The sequence below is a fragment of the Poecilia mexicana genome, unplaced genomic scaffold, assembly GCF_051168715.1.
Source record: "Poecilia mexicana isolate PSO_F unplaced genomic scaffold, ASM5116871v1 scaffold_21, whole genome shotgun sequence".
In the NCBI taxonomy this organism is placed as follows: Eukaryota; Metazoa; Chordata; class Actinopteri; order Cyprinodontiformes; family Poeciliidae; genus Poecilia; species Poecilia mexicana.
The window spans coordinates 24761272-24785876 of NW_028263390.1; the positions used below are offsets into that span (position 1 = coordinate 24761272).

The following is a 24605-nucleotide window of genomic DNA, read 5'->3' on the forward strand; positions in this document are numbered from 1 at the left end:
CAGTCAGGTCGTCAACATCACTATATGATTCCTTAAAAGGATCAAGGACTAGTTGAACATGTTGGCTTAAATATGTTGCAATTTTCCTATTACTCAAAAAATTGCTGTTTGTGATATGCCAAAATTCATAATTACTTAAAAAAAATTTTTACATCTTTTATGTATCTTTCACCCATAGAGGTCGCCATTTTTTCACCGATGGGTCGATGATGCATTCTGGTCTATTCTGTACTGTAGTCCATAGAGTAAACACAGGAAGGCTAACTTTACCGGAGTAGTTGTTTATCATATCGCGTTTGACTGGCGTAATTTTAGATAATGCTACACTGTGTCACTATTGGCTGTAATTAAAAAAAAAATCAAACTAAAAATTTAGGCAAATCTGGATAATATCCCACATGAAAGAAAGGAGAACGAAGTGCGAGAGCCGGAGTGGGACACAACGTCCGAATGACCTAATCTGGAACCTGAACACTCATTTATACCAGCAGAACCAATGAAGGCTCTAACAGGTCATCGTTACCTTAACGAGCTAAAAATAAAATAAATGCCGTGCTGAGACATGGAGAGCTGAACACTCTTTCAGATGCTAACAGGAGCTATACTGACATCACCGATCCAACCAGGCCCATGGAGGTCCAGTGTCGGTGGTAAAGTCTGGTGTCGCTGTTACCACTGCACCGAACCTCCTTCAACAGGAGTCTTGAATCTTTGTGATATTGGATAACAAAAAAGAGCATGGGTATCCATCCCCCCATGTTTATCCCTAGAGGGGTCGCCAGGTGTGCTGGTGCTTATCTCTAGCTGTTGATGGGCGAGAGGCAGGGTCACCCTGGACAGGTTGCCAGTCCATTGCAGGGATTTGTTTTAATAAAACTAAAATAAAAAATAAGGAAGGAAATGACATAATACTGAGATTTTGAAGTTATAAGAATCATGAGAAGCACGTGGATTTTCAGTTACATGCTGAATATTTATGTTGCCTTTTCACAGTACAGTATTGGTGAATTTTTCTATGGAACACAACTCCCAATTATTTGCAAAAAATTTGCTTATTTGCAGATGTATATGTTGTACATATGTAAAATATTTAAAAGCTACTTCACTGTGTGAAACAAAATAACTTCTGTACAAAATCGACAGTAGGAAACTTATTCAGAATTGATTTAACTACAAAATAATTGTATTTCTATTTTTTAGGTTTTTAAAAGAAAAAAGATCAGACTTGCACAAAAGGGAATAAAAACATTTTCTTCAAAGAAACTTTGATTTTAAATAAATTGTTTTTAATGCAAAGACACAAATTTTTTTTAATAATATTTCTTGTACTATTAGTGTAAACAGTCTGCCAAAAGTAGCATTTATTTATTATCTTTACATATTGAAAAATTGCTTGGTTCTTTTAACATTTCACCAAATTTTAATGAACTGGAGAAATAACCACCTTCAATCTAAAGAGGGGTCTAACACCACTGTTAGATTGATGTGTGTTAGTCTTTAATGCAAGAATCCCACAAGGATTGAAATTGCCTATCTTTGTTCTAGACACCCGAGTGTGAGTCTCGGTTTGCCACCCTGTGGATGACCCGACTTGGGCCAATTCAAGGACCGCACTTGAACACGCTGTTTCATGTGTTTCTGATACTGTAGTGTGCATGTGCCAACGTGTATGCAGCCTGCTGCAGTTACTCCTTCTCGTGTTTTGAGTCATAATCTTTTTCTTCACTGTAGAGATACTTGGCCACAACAACTTGGCCGCATCGTTTACACCAGAGATCAGTTGATTGCAATGCAGGCAACCATGAGGACAGTGAGGAAGTGGTCAGAGGAGGTCACTGACACACGACAAGGATGTTTTGAGGCCATTTAATGGCAGGCTCTTTGTGAGCAGAATACGGAGGACATTGATGAGCTCACCGAGTGAGCTCATCAATGTCCTGTTTTCACACGTTTTATTATTATAAAACACAGCAAACTAATGGTGGTAGAGGGCCGCACTGGGTTAACTTAGGGAATCTCATCTGTCCGTGTATCAATCAACTCCAAACCTCTTCTTTGGTCTGTCACAATTTTCGATTTATTCTATTTTCATTGTCATGCTCCAAACCTTGCGAGGACTGACCACCCTGATCACCCGCTTCCTGATACACACACAGCCACCGCGCCAGCAACTTTCCTATTCATACTTAATGACAGTCACATCGACACACCCACCACCAGGTGTCAAAGCCGCTGCTCCTGTCATATCAATAATTACTTATTTCATTCACATGGCTCTTATAGAGCCTCAGTGAAAATGTGTTTATTATTATTAACTCTTTGGTGCAAAAAACTGATTGAAACTCTATTTAACTGCATGTTTATGTCTGTTAAGGCTCAGATGGAACGGCACTGAAAGCAGCCCTTTAAACCATTCAGACTACAAACACAACAGAGACACAATCAAAACTGTCAGATGACCTGATAATAACTCAGAAATAATCCAAATAGTTTGGATGTATTTTTATTTATTTCGTACTTACCGAAAGTTTCTGTTTATATCATAAGTTTGTTGTGCCTTTCTATACTAAAAAAAGAGATATAAAACGTCAGATATTTCACAAGGAGATATTAACATGGAAAACCCTCAACATAACCTTGTAATAAAGCAGAAAGTATGGCGGCCACCATAAGGGCTTACAGTGTTCAATTCAATTGCCGCATGAACTGATCAGTAGATTATTGCGAGGGAATGCAAAAGAAAAAAAAATTCTCATTTCCCCTGGGCGGCTCTGTAGAATCCTTTCCCTTTCTGTTTAATATTATGTATGTGTATATTATTAATATTATGTAATTTTAATATTATGTATCTGTCTCATTGCCACTGGGGCAATGAGACAGAGTTCTTTTCTGTAGGCAGCACTGTTCTAAAAAGAAGTTGAACCTGAAAATTAGCAATAAAGTTAACACAGCTATCTGATGAATAGAAGTGTGGTTCATTGTGAACATGAATACTGAACAAGAAATCTCAACAAGTATTTACTTACTGGTGTTTGTTTTTGTTTATGCTGCAGAGCCACAGTTGGCTCCTTACTTCAGACGGCTCTGACAGAGCTTGTGTAATTCCAAAGTGCTGCTGTTGCACCTCCTACACATTGAACTAAACCATTGTTTTAATAATGGCAAGGGACCTAAAAATTCATCCTTATTTTTTCTTATATGAATGGTGGATTTATTTTGTTTGTTTCTTTTGCCTTTTCATATTGATATTGTTTAAATACTAAGGTTTCTTTAGTTATTTTTGGGGGGGGGAGGTGGGAGTGGCCAAATCTACACATTTCCAAGATTGGGGGGGGATCTGACCCACCTGGGATTTCCTCCCAAAGATGTTAGAAGACAACTAGTGAGACTCCAAGGCTGCAGGCCTTGATGATGTACGCCAAGGATGCCCAAAACCTGCGCTCTAAAGGAGCTGTCCAACTCCAAATGAGCTGGAGAGCATGAGCCTTCAGAGGTCCCTGCGATGTGGAAAACATCCTGCATTGTTTCAGTGCAAAAGACGCAGCTTCCCTGTGTTTCCAAGGACAACAGGTCTGTGGCACTGACCTCCCACATCATGGAGACCCTGGACAGACTTGTCCTGGAGTCGCTTTGGCTCCTGGTCCAACCACTTTTGGACCCCTTACAATTTGTCTACCAGCCCAAACTTGTAGTTGAGGACACCACCATCTTCCTGCTCAAGCAAGTACAAACTCACCTGGACCAGATGTGGACCACCTGTAAGAATTATGTTTTTTGACTTCTCTAGTGCAATCAGCACCATCTGTGGTGGTTCTTTGGTCTTTGTCAATGTGGCAAAAACCAAGGAGCTGGTGGTGAATCTGAGGAGGAGGACCAGAAAGTAGGTGAGCACTATTACCATCCAGGGAGTCAATGTGGACATTGTGGAGAATTATAAATGTCTGTGTAAGAGCCAAAAATGTCAGTTTGTAACATTATTGATTATTGTGTATGATGTTTGCATATTTAGATATTTGATAATAAGATTCCATTTCCTTATGTTTTTTGTAGAAAAGCACCACCTAATGGGCGTAATTGAAATTGTGTGAAAAGTGCTGTGTCACTTAGTTTTATGAAAGGAAGTTGAATGTGGCGCATTCAACTAAGCTCTATACAGTTTTTTGACCGTTAAGTTACGGTACTTTACATGTGGAATGCTGTGCAAGATTAAAGAATCATCTGTAACATCTGTTCAAAGACAAGTAAAGTTCGTCAGACTTGTATGGATGTTGTAAGTACTTCTTTAATTCACTGAAAGATGCACAAAGGCATATCGTGGGACAGAAACGCGTCAACTGAGAGCTAAGCTAATGAAGGTCAACGAAAGAAAACGGAAACTTGTTAAACAATATAGTGGCTTACACTAAACGAATAAGCAGCCACTACAGTCCGAGTGGCTCCACATTGACAATAAATTGAACTGTTAACACTGACACTTCATGCTGAAAGGGCCAAAGTCACCTGAGGCAACTTTGACTTTGTAGCCATTACAGGCAGAAATAATGGCTACAGTCTGAGCATTGTCTACTCAGACTTGGGTAGACAATGCCTGAGTCTGAGTAACAAATCTAATTTTCTCTGCACTTATTTATATGTTATAGATTAACACTTGCATGTGCATCCTTATTTATTTATATTCAGTCATATAGAATTACTTACACTGTTAGGTATATATATTATAGAAACTCTCATGGTTATATTTGTATAATATTGAACACCTTGGATGGAGTTATGTTTGCTTATTATCTTGTCAACTAATAAGCAAAATCCCCTTGGAGATCAAGTATATTCTATATAGGCAATCACAGCTCTTAATCCTTCAAAGGTCTATGTCTAATAAAGTTCAGGTTGAAGGTCTAGATACCTCCTTACCCACAAAAAGCCTTAGGAAATGCCTCCATTCAGGGGCGTCTCATGTGGAAATGTTTTTTGTTCCCCCCCCCATGATTCAAAGTAAGAAATCTGCTCTGCTTCAATACTTTTTCAACAGTCCCTAGACAACGCTGTCTAGTTCTGCATGCTTTTCTTTAGAAACTAAGGCAAGGGAAACTGTTCAGTTTTTTGCTGCTCCTGTAGTCAGTGTATTTCAGCAAAACTTGTTTTTTGTCTTGATGTCACAGGAAGGACTTTGAGCAGCTGTTTGACGTCATCATCACAAACGCCCTGAAGCCTGGGTTCTTTTCCTTGATACCCCATCAGAGGCCCTTTAGGACCCTTAGTGAGTAGCAATGCATTCAGCCGTTTACCTGCACTCCAGTAACATTAACAGTCAGTTCATTCTTAACCCCTGTCAGAATAAAAAATTGTGAGTTGATGTCACTTTTCAACATGAAGAAAGTTTTATATTTGGAAATGGGACCATTGCAGGCCAGACATGAAGGATGGTGCTATTTCCTATAATATCGGCGATCTCACGTTTTTATTTTCTTTTGAAATCTGTGATATCTTCAACTTTAGGAAGGAGTTCCACTCTCATCATGTGTTTGGATGTCTCTTCTTTATTTACTTCAGCACAGCTCACAGTTCTTAACAATGGGCTCTTTGCACTTATGGCACTGACATCACATCTGCATGAGCAAATGGGGCTTTCTTGTTTCTGCTTTGAGTTACCATGACAGCTAGAAAAGACAAAGTCGTATTTCAGACACAAATAAAGCAATACTATGAACATTGTTGTCTTCCAAATATATTGGGCTTTTTAGTTTTCATGGATTTCCAAGCGATTCTGCATCAAGACAATGGTGGCTTGTAAATATTTGTCGCTACCAGTTAAAGCTAATGCAAAACAGCAAAGTCTACAGCCTTCTCTCTGGATCAAGTTTCTTCAGCCTAAAACTACCGAGGGAGACGGATGGTAAAGGAGCCATCCTGTGTTATTTCCATGGAATCACTTCTGTATTCAGCCTGAAAGAGTTTATGGGAACGAGAGAGCAGACCAGAGCCAGACAGCCGAGCAACTGATCCGCCTGTACATCCTGCTGTAAACATCGTCTTATCTGAGCTCTTCATAAGAAACATGCAAAACTAATAAAACAAAATAACACGGAGACCTTAAGGAACACGGCCATATTTTTCTAAAAGCAACAACTTTGAACCTGAACAGTCAGCTTGACTAGAACTCTGACACCAGAACTGCCCTACTGTTAAGCTATGAGGCTTGTTGTGCTTCCTCATCCTTTGGAAGCAAAAAGCCCGAACCGTAACCTCCCCCCAACTCCCCACCCCCGTTACTTGGTGTCTGACACTAATGACAATAAACACGCATAATATACTTGTAAATAAATACAAAATAAGGTAAAAACATTGTCGGTTAGAATGGATTAAAATGTTTAGATACTTGAATAGCACATTTTTACAAGAAAAATGTCCAAGAACATTGCCTAGCATAAGGTAAAGTTAATATTAGCCACAAAGCTTAAAGAAAGTAAAACTCACCTTTATATCTGTGAATGTATAACAAGGCGTACATCTTCTCCAGCTTACTTGTTGGGGCTTCAGATTGATGTACATTATTAATTGTTACCTTGGGCAAACCCTGCAAGCAAGTGTAAAGTGAGATTTTCAATAGACCGGAAACGACCAAGCCGCTTTTCCCTGAACGCGGAAACTGACGTGCAAAGATCCCATTTCTGTAGCTTTCTGTGTACTTCTAAATATGTTCCTTAGTTACATCTTTTGGGGTCTGCTACTGCCTCTAGTGGCATGGGTGTGGTAACACAACTGACTAACATCAATACATCATTATACCAGCTTACCACAAAATCTTTATTATTTCTTCAGCATTACTGGCACTGTAAGATATAAATTCTGTAGTAACTCACTGTACTTTCGTAATTGTCTAAAGGATGTAGAGCCGATTATATGACCTAAATAAGCTCTACTGTGAGCTGGACCTCCTTAAAGTGGGTTCAGTTTCCATCAATGGCTAACCTGTTGAAACTTTGGCAAATTTTAAATACCTTGGGTCATTTCTGGACAGTCAGCTCAGTTTTCCTCAAAACACTGACTATATTTTTAATTTTCACAGAAACTGTCTTTTAAGAAAACTCAGTCTTAGTCTGGAAACTCTAGAGCATGTGGGGGCACTTGTTGAGTGTTTTAACTTTACGTTAAAGACACACTTTTAAGAATTGTTTCAATGGCAGGTAAAATAGTGGTGAAATCACAAAAGTTCTGTTTCAACTGTTTGCTGAAAGAATATGGATATGGCAAAGAATATTTTAGCAAATAGCATCTGTCCTTTTTTTGTCAGTTTGGACCTCTGAGCTTATGAAGACATAATTGTGTCCCACTGACAACTAAGAACATCTATAAGGCGTAATTTATTCACAGTGCAATAACCATTCTTAACCAAATTAAATGACAGCATTTACCCGTGGCATGCAAAGTGTTTCATTCTATGCACAAATTGTTGACATTGTGATTGCATGAATATATTTGGCTCTACAATAATTTTATAGTTGTAGAGCCAAATAAATAGTTTTTGGCTCTTCATAAACTAATTGCTCTTCAAAATCTGAATTGATATTCAGATTCTTCATTTAATTTCACTTTGGGACCAATAAAGTATTTTTAAATTGAAGGGAATTCTACTTTATTTTTTATTTTTCTTAAAGACAAGATTTTGCACATTAAGAAATCCATTTAAAATATATACAAGTGCTGGTCATAATAGAATATCATAAAAAAGTTGATTTATGTCGTCAACTCCAGTCAAAAAGTGAAACTTGTATATTTCATTTGTTACAGACTGATATATTTCAACTGTTTCTTTTAGTGTTGATAACTCACAACTAATGGAAACCCCAAACTCAGTATCTCAGAAATTTAGATTATTTAAGACCAATACAAAAAAATGATTTTTTAGAAATGTTGGCCAACTGAAAAGTATGAACATATACAGTACTTAGTATAGCAGTGTTTCTCAATTATTTTCTGTCATAAGTCTGCCAGGGGTGGGGAGTATTAGGTTTCAGGGCTTGAGTGACCAGAGGAGTGACCAGAGGAGTGAGTGAGAAAATGACAGCCTTTGCCAGACAGGAGCTGCTGCATGATGGTTGTGGCAGAGGGTGAACAGGTGAATGGTGCAGACTTGTGGAAGAGGAGATTGAGCTGCAAGTCATCAAACATGAAACCAAAGACCTTGACAGAAAATCCTGGAGGCTTGGAGTATCACCAGAGCGACACTTTGAGAAAGAGCTTGGACATCCCGTTGAGTATCTTTGATCAAAAGGTAAATGCAAGGAATCCACAAAAAACATAGGAAACACAGAGCAATAAACTCTGGCACTTGGAGTACCATTGCAGATTAACACTGGTGGACTGACGACCCGCTCCTATTGAAGCCTGGCATGACAAGATCTGCAGGTGTGTGTGACGATCAGCTGGACCGCCCTCCAGTTACAGCAGCTCCAGGGCGCCATCTTGTGGTGGAACTGAGGAAGTGAAGGAGGAGGAAAAACAACCATACAGCACCCAAAACCCCAGTTCCCAACTGTACTGTGTCTTCCTTCTCACAATGCCCCAGATATTTTCTATGGAGTGAAAGTCAGGTGAGTTTGCTGGACAATTAAGAACAGGGATGCCATGGACCTTAAACCAGGTACTGGTATCTTTGACACTGTGTGCAGGTGCTAAGTCCTGTTGGAAAATTAAATCTGCATCTCCATAAAGCCGGTCAGCAGCAGGAAGCTTGAAGTGCTCTAAAACGTCCTGGTCGATGATGCATTGACCTTGGACCTCAGAAAACACAGTGGACCAAAACCAGCAGATGACATGGCAACCCAAACTGTCACTGGAGTGAAGCTGGCCACTAACTCCCACCTTCTTCAAGTCAGACAAAATTAGTGTCAGTCAACTCGACTACATTTGTGCCGATTTGTGCAGCAAACATTTTCGGTTGTGCAGATTTAGCTTTGAAGATATTGATGAATGTTTAAAGGTCAAAAGGTCAACCATCCCCTGGTCCCCCCTCTTATAAAATCAAACAAAATTGATGTCAATCAAGTCAGCTACATTTGTGCTGGTTTGTACAGCAAAAATGTTTGTTTGTGCCACTATAATTCCAAAGATATTAATAAAATGTTCTCCAGGGGTTATGAGAGGTCAACCACACCCCTCTCCCCTGCTCATTTGGAAACTGAAATACATTTGGTGTCAATCAACTCAGCTAAGTTTGTGCTTGTTTGTGCAGCAAAACTTTTCAATATGCTGTGCATATCTAAACCTCCAAAGCACCGGTGGAAGATAAGTAAGCAATAGAGGTGTGCCGATCGATCTGCCACCGATCATAATCGGCCGATTTCCGTGAAAAAGTGTATGATCGGTGATCGCCGATCACGGTCTCTTGTTGCCGATCACACAAACCGATCACCTGCATCTCATTTCGCAGCCTGTCTGTGCAGCTGGTCTCCTCTTTCCTTCACACTGCACAAATGCGCAGCAACAAATCTTAAGCGATGTCTGTGGAACTATAACGCACTGAGTGAATGGGGAAGTTTGTGTGTTGCAGCGGAAAATTACCTCGGGGTGAAGCAGGTCAAAATGCATCAACACGACGAATCTAATATGGCATAAAAACAATGACATACTGAATGGAGTTTGGCTACATCGAGGCTCACTGAAGTAAAAAAGACATATGGAGGATCAGATAGCAGGTAAAGCAGCGCACAGCTACAAACACTCACCCGGATTAGCATGTCGGTCAGAAAGCTAAACAAATAACCCGCAAAATTATTTAAGTCTTCGAGCTGCGATGTAAGACGCTGGTTCTGCTCTGGCTGTTGAATCAGCTAGCCGCCATGCTATCAGGAGGTTTTCATGCAGTAACTCAGGATTGTTTATTGTAATGGATCCTGTTTTTGCCTTTGAATGTTAAGTTTTATACTTGAATTTTTTGGCAATGTTGAGAGGTTTTATTTTGACTCTGCATTATTTAGCCTCTTCAGAGCCTTCATATGTTTTCAGTCTGTTAAAGATAGTATTATTGATAGTACAATTTGCACAATACCTGTTTTGTTTTGTTCTTGGAAAACATTAGGGAGGGTTTGAGGTTAGGAACCTTTGAGAGAGACGGACAGAGTTTGGCATCTTGAACCCCAGAACTGGCCTGATGATGAAGAACGTGTTGCAGCAGGCAGGAAGGCAGGAATCTCTGAAGGTCTGATGAGCTTCCATCTCTGCTTCGATGGTGAGGTCACACAGGACTTGGGTGCTGGCAGGAAGAGTACTGACTTAGAGCGGCAGGTCTCGGGTCTTAGGGTGACTTCCTCTTATGTGTAGCGGTCCTCAGCTTCTTGCCTTGCAGCTCTGTAGCTCCCTTCTCCTCATCTCACGATCTTTCTGGTCTATTGAGATGTAGACGAGCTGGTCTCAGGGAAGGAACACACCAGTTCTTCCTCTTTGCCTTTGTTCTTTGTCTTTGCCTTTATCTTTATCTTTGTCTTCATCTTCATCTTTGCCTTGATCTTTGTCTTTGGGGTCTCGAACCCAGCTGATGAGAGAAGTGCAATTTAAGGCCACATGTTGCGGGGCTAACGGGTTGGTCCCCATGCGCAGAACAGTCTTCGGCTCTGTGGCCCCGGCTCTTCTTCAGCTGGAGAGTTCTTTGTCCATCTCGATCTTGGCTCGAAGCTGCCTGAAGGATCCAACCAAAGACTCCTCTTTTGCACTCACCTTTTTTATACACACCCTTTTGGTGTGTTTGCATCGGCTAGCACTGTTGCTGTTCCTGTCTCATTGGCTGACTGCTTGGACCGATGATCTCATATCCATCACTGTCTTGTGACATTGTGACCTGATGTCTGTGCTAATGGTTGCTCAACAATTGCCTGCCCAACCTTTTCTTTGGAAAGTTTAAGTTCAACAATAAGGCTGGTCATCTCTGCTCTCCTATCAGTTCCTCTTTTCACCCCTGACCTTTCACCTACCATCTACCTCCAACACAACATCAGTGACCTTTAATTATAGTTACACATTTTACACCATTTCCAGTTCAATGTCAAAATCACATTTATAACCTTTTAGTTTCTTTGATTCAGCATTCATTTATAATATTGTGATAACCCTAACTTATTAGTTACTCTTATTATAATCATAATGTGAGTTTTAAGATGTTTCTGAAAAGAAACTAAGAATAATCCATTATTCTGATTATTCAATTATAAAGTTACAGTTACTTGTTTCACTTGTAAGTACTTCCACAAGTGTAAGAGTAAGTGCAGGTATTCTTATAATTAAACCAATATCAATCATTAGTTAAACCAATATTAATTATTGGTTTAATTTTAAGTTATTATTATTAATTTAAGTATTTTACGCTGGGTTTTATCCAATTACTCAAAATGTTTAAATTTTAGACTAATCCTTTAATGGTTTGAAATAAGGAATAGTCTGAACTATTTTTATTCACTGCAGGCTGGAAACTTACTTCCTCTTTTCTCAGGAAACCTGCTCTTCCTTGTTTCATGACTCTCTTTCTGCCTGACTATGATTTTTTATGATTAAGTAGAAGTAGAATTAAAGCAGGACACAATAACAACACACACAACCAGATTAATTTTATTACAGTCTGACTCTACTGTTGGGTCTTGTGTAATTAATTTTAAAGGTAACTTTATTTATTGTTACTATTAAACTAAAATCTCCAGCATGGGGAATGGGATGAGCTCGACTTTTCTTGACACACCACGCTCATCTGACCAATTTAAGTACTTTAGTGTACACTGCAATAGCACAACTTCTTGCCAAGTACTTTTGAAGTAGTTTCCAGTGCAAATATCTTAATACAATTGAAGACAAAACTAACTCACAAGTAACTTTTTAGTGAGATGTATAACTTGTTTTAAGTAAATAATTCAATTATGATGATGAGTATTTCACTTGCAACAAGACATTTTCCCATGTTATAAGTGAAATAACCTGCCAGTGCAACTGGTACTTTTTTGTCTGTTAGCTATCATTGACCTAAAACAAGTTAATATTTCTTGATAACATGTTACTTGCCAGTTAATTTGGTCATTTCACTATATTACCAATTTAAATTTCAGATATTTGCACTGGAAAATAGACCAATATCAGATTCAGTGGTTTTACAGTGTAGTGCTGATTGGAAGCTCCAAAGCAGATGCTAAATTTAGTATGGGGGGAAATCTTCTTCCATAATCCAAGACCACACATGATCAGTCTGAGAGCAAAATTTCATGTATTTTGTTCTCAAAACTTTTAATACTTTTGCTTACATTTATATTTTGAGAGCAGGACTTCATGTCTTTCTTCTCAAAACTTGCAATGATTGTACTCAAAACTTCTCTCGCTCACACTTAGTTTATGGGTAGGTGAGTTAATTTTATTTATTTATGTATTTAAAATTTTTCTTATGACCTTCTTAAACAGCTTTTTGTTAAATTCACATGTCTGTTATCGCCTTTGCACCTCTGCAAGGCTATTTCTGTTTTATACTGCTTTTATTTTTGGTTCTTAAATATCATTCTGAGAGGACGGTTATTAGTGTCGCACAAAGCAAGGTTCTGTGATGTAGCTGCAGCAGTATGGCAGAAGCTGCCTAACTGAGCTGCTGCTAAGATATGTGCTAATGCTACCTCTCACTCTCAGTAATGTTTATTATGTTAAAAATAGTTCTCACAGTTTTTGAGCTGCATAAAAATACAATGTTAACTGTTTTTAAATGTTTAAAATACTTTGGGTTTAGTTCAAATTAAACTGTTACTCTTATCAAGTTTGTCTGAAGTTTTCCCTCCAAAATGTGTTTATTGGGCCTCAGGGATCTGACTGACTGTGTGTACCATACCCGATGGTTGAGTGTGTCCCACACTGTGTCTTAAAGGTGTGAGGATTTGAGTTTTCTGTGTGTTTATTTTCTAGGTTTTGTTTCCCTGAGTCTCTGTGGTGTCCTCTCTCTTCCCCCTTGATTGCTTCCCAGGTGTGTCTTATTCCCTCATTACCCTCCCAGTGTATTAAGTCCACCTGTGTCCTTTGTCTCTAGTCGGGCCCTCATCTAATGTCAGTTGTTGTTGTTATGTGTGTCGGCTCTCCAGTTGAACTATTTAAGTCCTGTTAGCTTGCTCCATGTTCAGTCTTTAGTCAGTTGCTACCGGTATTTAGCTGTGTGCTATTCTCTCTGCCTGTACTGGACTGTGTTTGAGCTTTATCATTAAAATAATCATTTCAAATAATGGATTTCAGATGTATTTGTTTTGAGGGCGAAAGATGGCGGCACCTGGTTTGATAGGAGTAGTTACGGCTTTCTTTATTCACACAATACTGATGAGTAATCTCAATCTTTCTGGCAACGGTCGATCACAAGCGGACTCTTATTTATACGGGACTGAATTGACATTCTCAAATAAAACAAAAATAATGCAAGCCCTCAAGCACTTTGGATTTGGCAGGCATGTCCTGGCCGCCACATTCATTTATCCGCAACTCCTCAGCCCGACATCATCTCAATCCAAAACTGCATTAAAACCACGGCAAACTATCGCTTTCATCATCGCCGTTTGCTTGCTTCTATCTGGGGACATCCACCAGTGTCCAGGCCCGCTAAACCTTTCATCAGAAGTGAGCTACCATCATGGCGACTCTACCCCGAACAGGAGCATCAACGATAACTTACAGGTATTTTCTTATTATACACACTACACTGCCTTGCAACATCCTCACCTCCATTCTTGTGCTCTTCCTGCGACTGGATTGAACGAGGACATCAGCGGGACGGGGTCTTTGGAGTCCAGGAGCAGCGCGTCTTCCTGGTTTAAGCCGAGGATGGCTACGTTGGCCCCCCTGCACCTCCACTCTGCGTGGGCACGGCATCTCCACACCGCTCCGGCTGGCCCCTGGTTTCAGAGGCCGAACCGCCAACGATCCCAATCTTCCCACGGTCTGTCATTACCCCACGAACACCGACAAGATTTGACTAGCTTCATTACCGGCCCATATTACATCCACCGGCTACATTCCCGTGGTGAACATTCAACATGTCATCGGTTACGTCATCGGAAGACGACCAACACAAGAGACAATAAAGGAAAGCAGCGGCGACAGGGAAGACGCGGGGTGGATTTTCGTCTACTTCGCACCTTCCCAAAGGCTAAGCCCAACTCCGAATTAAAAATAGAACTATTCAATACTCAATCACTCTGCAATAAAACCACTTTTATTTTTGATCACATATGTGATAAAAAAGTGGACATATTGTGTCTTACTGAAACCTGGCACAAACCTAGTTCATATATGGCACTAAATGAAGCTTGTCCACCAGGTTATACATATCTGGAGAAAGCTAGGACCACTGGCCGTGGTGGAGGGTTGGCCGTTTTCCATCGCAGGGATTTACCTGTAACCCCCCTCCCACTACCGGAGCTGACAACATTTGAGAGCCTTCTTTTCAATTGTAAATTGCAAAAAGAGACAATTTTGATACTCCTCATTTACCGCCCACCTAAACTCAACACTGGATTTATTATGGAACTGCAAGATCTCCTGACATCACTTTGTGCCACATCCCATAATACGCTTATTCTGGGGGACTTCAATATTCATGTTCACTCGTCTAATAACCGCCCTGCTGCAGAATTTCTTGAACTCCTGGACTGCTTACATCTCACACAACACGTTTCAGTACCTACACACACAAAAGGTCACACTTTGGATTTGGTAATCACGGACAACGCCCCCATTTCCAATCTGCAAGTTGAAGACTTGGGGGTGTCTGATCATAAATTAATTTCCATGACTTTGCCATTAACAAAGACATATATGCAAACAAAACGTCAAATTCAATTCAGAAGTGTAAAGACAATAGATCTGACCCTTTTCAATAAGGATATTCAGGATATTTCACTACCTACAAAATTCACCTCTGTCAATGATTATGTCAACCACTATAATTCCAGTCTTCGCAGTATTCTTGATACTCATGCACCGGTTAAAACTCGGACAGTTACCTTCTCTAGATCAGCCCCATGGTTTACACCTGAACTCCGTACAATGAAAACTGCAGGTCGTGCCCTGGAACGGCAGTTTATCTCCAGTGGCTTATTGGTCCACAAACAAGCCTATCGCAAACACCAAAAGACATATTCCGTAGCACTCACTGCAGCAAGATCCCATTACTTTTCCCTAAAAATCTCGAATAGCCGTGGGAATTCCAAACAGTTATTCTCTGAAATAAACTCTCTGGTCAAACCTTCCACATACACGCTTGCTGATACCAGTATAGATCATTGCAATAGATTCATGGACTTTTTCATTAATAAGGTGGCATCAATCCAGTCTGCTCTCCCTGTAATAGCTGAATCTCAAGTTGATATAACTCTCCCCATGCAAAGTAACACATTTTCAGCTTTCTCCGTTGTCACCCAGTTAGATGTGGAGAAGATCGTAAAAAGCATGAAAACTTCCACCTGCGTGCTAGACCCTCTCCCCACAGCATTACTTAAGTCTAATATTACAGCCATTTGCCCAGTAATCACAACCATTATTAATCAGTCTTTGCGGGCCAGTCAGGTTCCCCCATCTCTTAAAACTGCAGTCATCCACCCTTATCTGAAAAAACCCTCACTTGACCCCAATATTCTTGCCCATTACAGACCTGTTTCAAATTTACCGTTTATATCTAAAGTTTTGGAAAAAGTTGTGGCAGCCCAACTTCATCAACATCTTCACATCCATAACTTCTACGAAAAGTTTCAGTCTGGCTTCCGTTCCGCTCACAGTACAGAGACAGCTCTGGTTCGCGTAATGAACGACCTTCTCATGACTGCGGACCAGGGCTCACCATCTCTTCTCCTCCTCCTTGACCTGTCGGCTGCATTCGACACAGTGAATCACACCATCCTTCTCAACAGGCTACAGTCAGAAATTGGACTTTCGGGTACAGCACTTAAATGGTTTCATTCATATCTTACCAATAGAACTGAATATGTTTCCTTGGGTCAGTCTAAATCTTCAACTCATACTGTGACTTGTGGAGTTCCACAAGGTTCAGTCCTCGGGCCAACCCTTTTCACCATCTATATGCTCCCCCTTGGTCACATAATCAATAAACACAAGGTCTCCTTTCACTGCTATGCTGATGATACACAACTGTATATGAAAATGGACTCCACTTCTCCTACAGCTCTTCCGTCTTCACTTCAGCTTTGCTTAGAGGAGATAAAGGCATGGATGACTGCCAACTCTCTTCGACTTAACAGTAATAAAACGGATGTAATTCTTCTTGGCACCCCTCATCAAACTCAGTCCTTTAATCTCAGTAGTATTTCAATATTTGGTCTTAACATTCCCTTTTCTACCACCGTCACAAACCTTGGAGTTAGGATTGACTCTAACCTCACTTTCAACTCCCATATCCGTCATCTTTCTAAAGTCTCCTTCCTCCATCTCAAAAACATCGCCAGACTCCGCCCCTCCCTTTCCCAACCGGATGCTGAGAGGTTGATCCATGCCTTTATCTCATCAAGGCTGGACTACTGTAATGCCCTCCTCTTTGGGACCTCTGGTAAAAACCTGCAAAAGCTCCAGCACATTCAGAACTGTGCTGCCCGGGTCCTGATGAGGAGGCGCAAATACGACCATATCACTTCTGTTCTTAATTCACTTCATTGGCTACCGATCAAACATAGAATACATTACAAACTCTGTCTGCTCACCTATCAATGCATCCATGGAACTGCTCCTGCCTATCTCAGTGAACTGCTCTCATCGCACCCTACCTCTCGAACGCTTCGTTGCTCCACCTCCTTTTACTGCCTGCATCAACCTAAGACCAAACTTGCCACTATGGGGGATAGGGCTTTTCAGGCAGTAGCTCCAAGGCTCTGGAATGCCCTTCCAGAGTCCCTGAGAGCCCCACAAGGTGTGGAGGCCTTCAAAAAAGGTCTTAAGACTCATCTTTTTAAACAGGCCTTTTAGAACTGTCAGTTTTGTTTTAACTTGTTAGTTTTAATGTTTGTTTTGGTACCACTTGGTGCGAGATGTATTACTGTAAGCTCTACAATTTATTTTTTATTTTTCTTAGTCTCTGTAGCACTTTGAGATTTCTTTGAAATATAAGGTGCGTTACAAATAAAATTTATTATTATTATTATTATTATTCTTCACAACCTGGGTCTCAGCGTTCATCCTCACCACATCATGACAATAGGTATGTGATGAGTACACAGTTTTCTGTTGTAGTTTTTTTTTTTTTATGTTTTATTTTAATTACTTTATTACAGAATAGGTACTTTATGCATTCTCTTACATGAAGTAAGAATTTTGAGTTTTGTATTAAATTTTTATTTATATTATTTTGCATTATGTATCAACATATTTCATTGATGCTGATTTGTACACAATTTTATTTTTCTTTATTCCATTTTGTTGTTAATATAAAAAAGTAGAAGCTGCCTAACTGAGCTGCTGGGATCTGACTGTGTGTACCATACCTGATGGTTGTGTGTCTTATTGGGGCCTGCCATAAGCAATGCATAGGGAGAGCAGTGACTGACCTGCGAAGCAGGTCAGTCACTGCCTCCATGCATTGCATGGCAGGCACCTATTGTTCTACACCCAATAGAATGTCTCTTTATTTATTTATATCTTTATTTTTCTTCCATTACCGTTAATGCGGCTCGTACCGCTGCGTGTACCCCCACAAAAGTGGTATCAAATCGTGCGGCTCGATGCCGAGAAGGGAGCTATTACTTTTAGTGGGATTCTGTGTAAAAATGAGGACATAAATTAAAAAAAACGAAAAAACTTTAATCTGAGGAACTCGCAGCATCACTAAGATTTCTCTCTGAAACACACACACAGGACAGTGGAGGTCAGACTCCAAAACTCTTTTTAACTCCCCCTCACAGGCACAAATAGCAGCCTATTGATGTCAAACTTGGTCATGACATAGATACACATGCCTGCTCCTGTAAAATGTTTTCAAAATTTTCCTAGGGCTTATAGTTTTTTGTCAGGGTCTTGTAGACCGACGTTAAGTGTCTCACAAGTATAGAAACCAGCCTGTCTGAAAGAGAGTGCCAGCCCAGGTGCAGATCATTAATTACCATAGCAACGGGCCCTAGACAGAGGCAGTGAGTATTCCCACAGCGCTGAATCAGATCTCACAATGCATTGTGGGAAGAATACATATTTCGTGTGACTATTCATGTTTTGCTTACATAAAATTATTACTTGTCTGAATTTTTGAGTGTAAATTAAAATCTTTACTAAGAAAATTGAAATAGTTTTTAGAAATTAACTATTACCAACTTTCTTCATGTTTTTATTTTGGACCATGAGTAAGAACCACATGTGCGAAGCTTATAGTCGTCGGTCTCAGATTGAATTTCACTGACTTGGGGTTTATATCTTGTTTCCCAATGGTGACTCATATTGTCATAATACACCTGACAATATTTACAGTTATTGTGTTCTAGTGGTGGGATAAGTATGTCAGACATGCTTTTATTTTTTTTCACGGCTAATTTGAAACGCTGGGTTTAAAGCGGAGGGCACACTTGGCAGGCCCCTTAAAATTTCTGCGGAATTTTCTAGTTCACCTTATTCCTGGGGGGTTACTGGGGAATCGATTATGGGTCTTACTTCAGGAGCTCACCGGAAGTAGCAGTATTTCACTGTAATTTGTAGGATTCTTTGCTAATCTATATTCATGACAGAACTTACATCTCTCTTTTCGGTTATAATATAGTATTTAGTTAAACCTGTTCATGGACACACTGCAGGCTATCAGAGAGCTGCTCAGTACAGAGGATCGTAATTGTGAGTTTAATCACAGGGAGCGACAGGAACGCGATCGTTACGTTTTGTAACGGAATGACGCTGAATTAGCATCGCTGCTAGCAGCTCGTTTCTCTGAAGATCAGACGGTGATAAAGAGAAAAGCAGAGAATCTGGTCAGAGTCTGAGCTGCTGTTCTGTGCCGACAGTGTAAAACACCAGAACTACATAATATTAGCTTGGTGTGATGTGAATTTTATTTTTCGTTTGTATTTAAAAATAATAAAGTTCATGATGAATATAAATTGTTTTAAAATTATTAGACATTGTTTGACACTTCACTGTGCAGAGACGTTTTTGAACTCACTGATCCTCACATTTTACCTACGGAGCTACTGTCTGGTTTCAGACTAGTCAAACTCAAACCACTAGCAAGTCTGTATAATCAGGCCTTAAAGGTTTTATATCAAAAGCCGATTAGATTCCATCACTGTCACATTTCGGTTAAATTTGGCATTTTGGATTTTACAAATTTTCTAAATTATAACGTTTTAAAATTGATTTTTAAGTGTTTAAATGGACTTGCACCAACACCATTAGGCGGTTGTATACAGAGTCTGCAGGGCAACAGGAGATCTACCAGAGCAGCTTTGGATGGAAATTGTAAGGTCCCCTTTTGAAGAACCACCTTTGCTCAAAGTGCTCTGTCTGTGAGAGGATCTACAACTTGGAACTCACTTCCTGTTTATTTAAAGTCTGTAACCAGTTTTAGTACGTTCAAAAATCAAACAAAACTCTGGTTATGTCAAAAACAGACCTGTACCCATTTTTGATGTTTCACATTTCGCTGTTTGTATATATTATGTTGTGCTATTTTAACTGATTATCATTTCAAATTTTAGAGTTACTTTTTAAAAGCCCATCTAGGGACAAGTGCTGCGAATTAGCTGTTGCTATTGCACCATGATGCAAACCTGGGATGATGTTTTATTCAGTTTGTCTATGTCAATGTGTGTCTGTCCCTATCAAATAAACTTGAAAGAAGATCTGAGTCTTTATCATTACGTTTGGGCCAGGAACGTTTTTTTATAAGACAAAATAAAATATCTGGGCTCATTTAGTCCATCACAACTAGAACCTCGAGGTTTTCCGTTGCTGAGTGTCGCTGCAAATCAGCCAAGAAATGACCACAGCTTCTGCGCTCCAGACCGTAATATAGAGAATCTCCCCACTGGATTAGAACCGAACTGAATCACATATTAACCTGTTATAGAGAGCAACTTGCCACTGGAAAGTGTCATAAGATGCCCTTGTGGAGTTCGGGTAACTGTTGTGCTGTTTGTGGCTGTTCTCTAATAATCAGACCAAGTTTAATTTGTGGCAGCAACAGGTGTGTCTTGAACGTGCTCCCAAAACAAAGGCAGTAGCTTTCATCGCCTACCGACAGATAAGGAAGCAAAAAGAATTTGGCTAAAAATTCTTAACTTGAGGGCTGCACAACTGTTTCATTCGGCCCTACGGCAGAGTTGTCTTGCAGACAGAACAGTTTGTGCATTTCTCCATGGAGATTTCTTCCTACCAGACACAACCTTCACTTTAATGGGGGCAATAAAATCAATGATATCTGAAAGTTTGCACTGAAAATCATCTACCAACTTATCTACATCATGATAGCTTAAGGGTGAGGAAGAAGAGTAGATTTGATTAAATGTTTCTGCTGTGTTTTCTGTGAAAGTACGTTTTGTGATAGTAGCTTTTTGTCCAAGTGGGTTAACGGATTAAGAACTTTCAAAGATAACAGGAAGTGATCCAACAGGCGCAATCAGTTACAGAGACATTGGAAATATTCACACCCTCACTGATAACCAGGTCCAGTGTGTGTCCATGAGTGTGTGTTGCTTGTTTGAGATGCTGTGTTAAACCAAAACTCTCTAATATATTAAACAGCTTTTTTGCCCCTCGGTCTTCAGGTTGTCAACATGAATGTTAAAATCACCAACAATTATTAAACAATCATAATCAATGCATATGAGAGATAGAAATTCATTCAAGTCCATAAAGAAATTTTCCTCATATGTTGGGGTTTTGTATAAAGTTAGTGTCAAAGTTTGTTTGTGGCCTTTTACCTCAATTCCAAGATACTCAAAAGACATAAAATGGCCCAAAGAGATTTTACTACAGTTTATGGTATTCTTAAATATTGAAGCCACGCCTCCTCCTTTTTTGTGTTTTCTATTCTCACTTAAAAAATTGTACACAGGAGGCTCTGATTCAGTTAGTACGATTGGTTCATTATTGTCATTCAGCCATGTTTCTGTCAGAAATAAAACATCAATATTATGCTTGGTGATGAAATCATTAATTAACAAGAGATAAATAATCGTTTTTCTCTTTTCTGAAACACATTTTAAAGTGTTGTGGTTTACCACATATTACACTAAGTCAGTGGTTCCCAAACTTTTTCTCCTACAGTGAATGATGTGGAAGAAACGGAGGGGCTTCCATCTCTAGACAAGCCCGGCTGGTACTCCCAGGGCAATTGGCCACACCTCCACGAGCTGCTCAAGACCATGACAGGAAAACCGGAACCCAAGGTAAGCTGTTGACTGATAGGAGCAAGCTGCCAGGCAGGCTCACTTTGAGGTTGACTCAAAACTTCAGTCTTTGGCAGAGAATAAAAGGGATGAGGACTCTGTGATAAATCAGCTCAGAGATTCACACAAGGATGTTGAAGTGGAGAAACGTGGCTCCTGGACAGACTGTTGAAAGGGCAGATCTTTGCCAGCATACTGGGAATTTATTCCTTGTAGAGTCTCAGTCTTGTAACATACTATTTCCAATGTGAAACACAAGATGACTATAGGTTTAATTTCTTTTGACAGATATTCTGGCTTAAATTGTGTTCTGTCATATTTTGTGTAATTCCAAAAGCTGGGAATTGAGCCCAGTAATCAGTAACCACTCTGTTTTCTGTGCATCTAAGTAAATAAGAGATTCCATACATTTTCTTTTGAGTTTATTTAGTAAAATTATTGTTTTGTACAACCTAAAGACTTTTGAACATGACTGTCTCTACAACAACAACTACAAACAGGGTGTGCTGTGGTGGTGCAGGGGCTAAACACAACCCAGTCCTTGACGCAGCTGTCACAGGTTCGATTCCTGGCCTGGTGACCTTTGCCGCATGTCTTCCCCTTCTGTCATTACCCACTTTCCTGTCAATTAACTATCAAATGAAGGCCACTAGAGCCACAAAAAATCTTTTAAAAAACACAACTACAAACTGATATTTCCAGTGGATTGTATGTTGTTCATTTGTGTCCCTTCAGTTGGGAACATCATTTACATTTTGTTTCAAAACTATTTTCTTAGCTGAAAAAATACTTCTTTTAGGTCCCTGCAAACATCCAACCCAATTATTGTGGTAAACTGGGTTGACCTTTCTATAAAATGCAACTTTTTATGCAAACAGTTGTGTAATTTTGCCAAACCAAGAGTACATATCCTGAAAAACCCTCTTTTTTGAATCTTAAATTCATTTTTTTGTGTATTTTGAGTGTCTAGGAGTGCAAACAGATTAAAACTTATTCTTTGCCACTGCTGCATAGATATGCATGTTCTCTTTGGGTTATATTTTTCAGTCTGTTCATAATATTTTTCTTGGCTATGACATCACCCCATTTACTGTGGAACTGCTAAACAAGGTCATGATTTGTGCTAATGAGCTCTGTGAATCTGCCATTTTTTTCCTCGCAGCAATTTTGTAGTCCAAGTTCAGTTATGCCGACATTGCAGGCAGAAAACTCAAAATATAGGGTGTACTAACATAACTCCTTACATCATCCCTCGGCTTCAGAGCCTCTTTGAAGTGTCTGGTTAAAAGTAATTTTTCTTGGGAATGTACCACATTAGTGGAGAAAGTCAGTTTGCACCAAGCACTTAAGGACCACTGCTTCAGCAACCTTTGCCAGTATCAAAGGATTTTCCAAAAGACTTCGTCTGATTGAGGCATCAGTTCCTTCTCTCTACTGACACGAGGTATACAGCAAAGTGGTAAGCTCCAATTAACGATGGCAAAGCTCATGTCAGAATGTTATGTATTAACTAGAAAATTCCGCAGAAATTTTAAGGGGCCTGCCAAGTGTGCCCTCCGCTTTAAACCCAGCGTTTCAAATTAGCCGTGAAAAAAAATAAAAGCATGTCTGACATACTTATCCCACCACTAGAACACAATAACTGTAAATATTGTCAGGTGTATTATGACAATATGAGTCACCATTGGGAAACAAGATATAAACCCCAAGTCAGTGAAATTCAATCTGAGACCGACGACTATAAGCTTCGCACATGTGGTTCTTACTCATGGTCCAAAATAAAAACATGAAGAAAGTTGGTAATAGTTAATTTCTAAAAACTATTTCAATTTTCTTAGTAAAGATTTTAATTTACACTCAAAAATTCAGACAAGTAATAATTTTATGTAAGCAAAACATGAATAGTCACACGAAATATGTATTCTTCCCACAATGCATTGTGAGATCTGATTCAGCGCTGTGGGAATACTCACTGCCTCTGTCTAGGGCCCGTTGCTATGGTAATTAATGATCTGCACCTGGGCTGGCACTCTCTTTCAGACAGGCTGGTTTCTATACTTGTGAGACACTTAACGTCGGTCTACAAGACCCTGACAAAAAACTATAAGCCCTAGGAAAATTTTGAAAACATTTTACAGGAGCAGGCATGTGTATCTATGTCATGACCAAGTTTGACATCAATAGGCTGCTATTTGTGCCTGTGAGGGGGAGTTAAAAAGAGTTTTGGAGTCTGACCTCCACTGTCCTGTGTGTGTGTTTCAGAGAGAAATCTTAGTGATGCTGCGAGTTCCTCAGATTAAAGTTTTTTCGTTTTTTTTAATTTATGTCCTCATTTTTACACAGAATCCCACTAAAAGTAATAGCTCCCTTCTCGGCATCGAGCCGCACGATTTGATACCACTTTTGTGGGGGTACACGCAGCGGTACGAGCCGCATTAACGGTAATGGAAGAAAAATAAAGATATAAATAAATAAAGAGACATTCTATTGGGTGTAGAACAATAGGTGCCTGCCATGCAATGCATGGAGGCAGTGACTGACCTGCTTCGCAGGTCAGTCACTGCTCTCCCTATGCATTGCTTATGGCAGGCCCCAATAAATGACGTCCTAGCCATTGGTTTGATAGTAGCATCAAGCCTTCTGCTTCTGCTAGTGCTGTGCTAGCTTTTAGCTGCCTTCTTGAGGATATAAATGTACTGCATATCTTGCTTATTTTTGCAAGCTTTGTCTTGGGAAACAGATGCAAATACATTCAGTGATGTTCTGGACACTTGCGTTAGCCTACTCCTTAGTTATGTTGAGGCTTTGTTTACTTCATTCATTTTGTGGTAGCATTAATATTTTAATAGGCATCTGACATGCGTGGACACTATAGTTAAGCAACTCTATATTGTAGGTATTTGGCATAGATGGATATCTCCATCGGATGCATTTATTTGAATCTGTGATTCTGCAGGTTTATCTTCTTCATTCTTCTGACTCCAACATGGAAGGTTGGATGGACAAGTCTTCCGTTGTTGACATCTTTAATAAACTTTGGAATATATAGTTTTTCTGGCAGTAGACAATGTTATTGCTGCTATCAAACTACAAAAATGGCAGAATGGGTGGAGTTTAGCACTCTGCGACCTGGAGTGGGGCGGGTCGTGAAATGTCTCATTAACATAAAACAAAAATGCACCTCAGAATAGGGTAAACGAGGGATCTGTGGAGCTACAATAACCAATAATTCAGACC

At 39.7% G+C, this 24605-nt stretch overlaps 1 protein-coding gene across 2 annotated transcripts in view; it reads left to right on the plus strand.

The window, feature by feature from the left end:
* Positions 1-24605, plus strand: part of nt5dc1 (5'-nucleotidase domain containing 1) — a 163770-nt gene that overhangs the window by 106026 nt on the left and 33139 nt on the right. For both annotated transcript variants that reach the window (XM_088002201.1, XM_088002202.1), the window contains exons 8-9: positions 5160-5257; positions 21247-21368. In XM_088002201.1, the coding sequence (XP_087858327.1) occupies positions 5160-5257; positions 21247-21368 (220 nt within the window). The remainder of the gene's footprint in view (positions 1-5159; positions 5258-21246; positions 21369-24605) is intronic.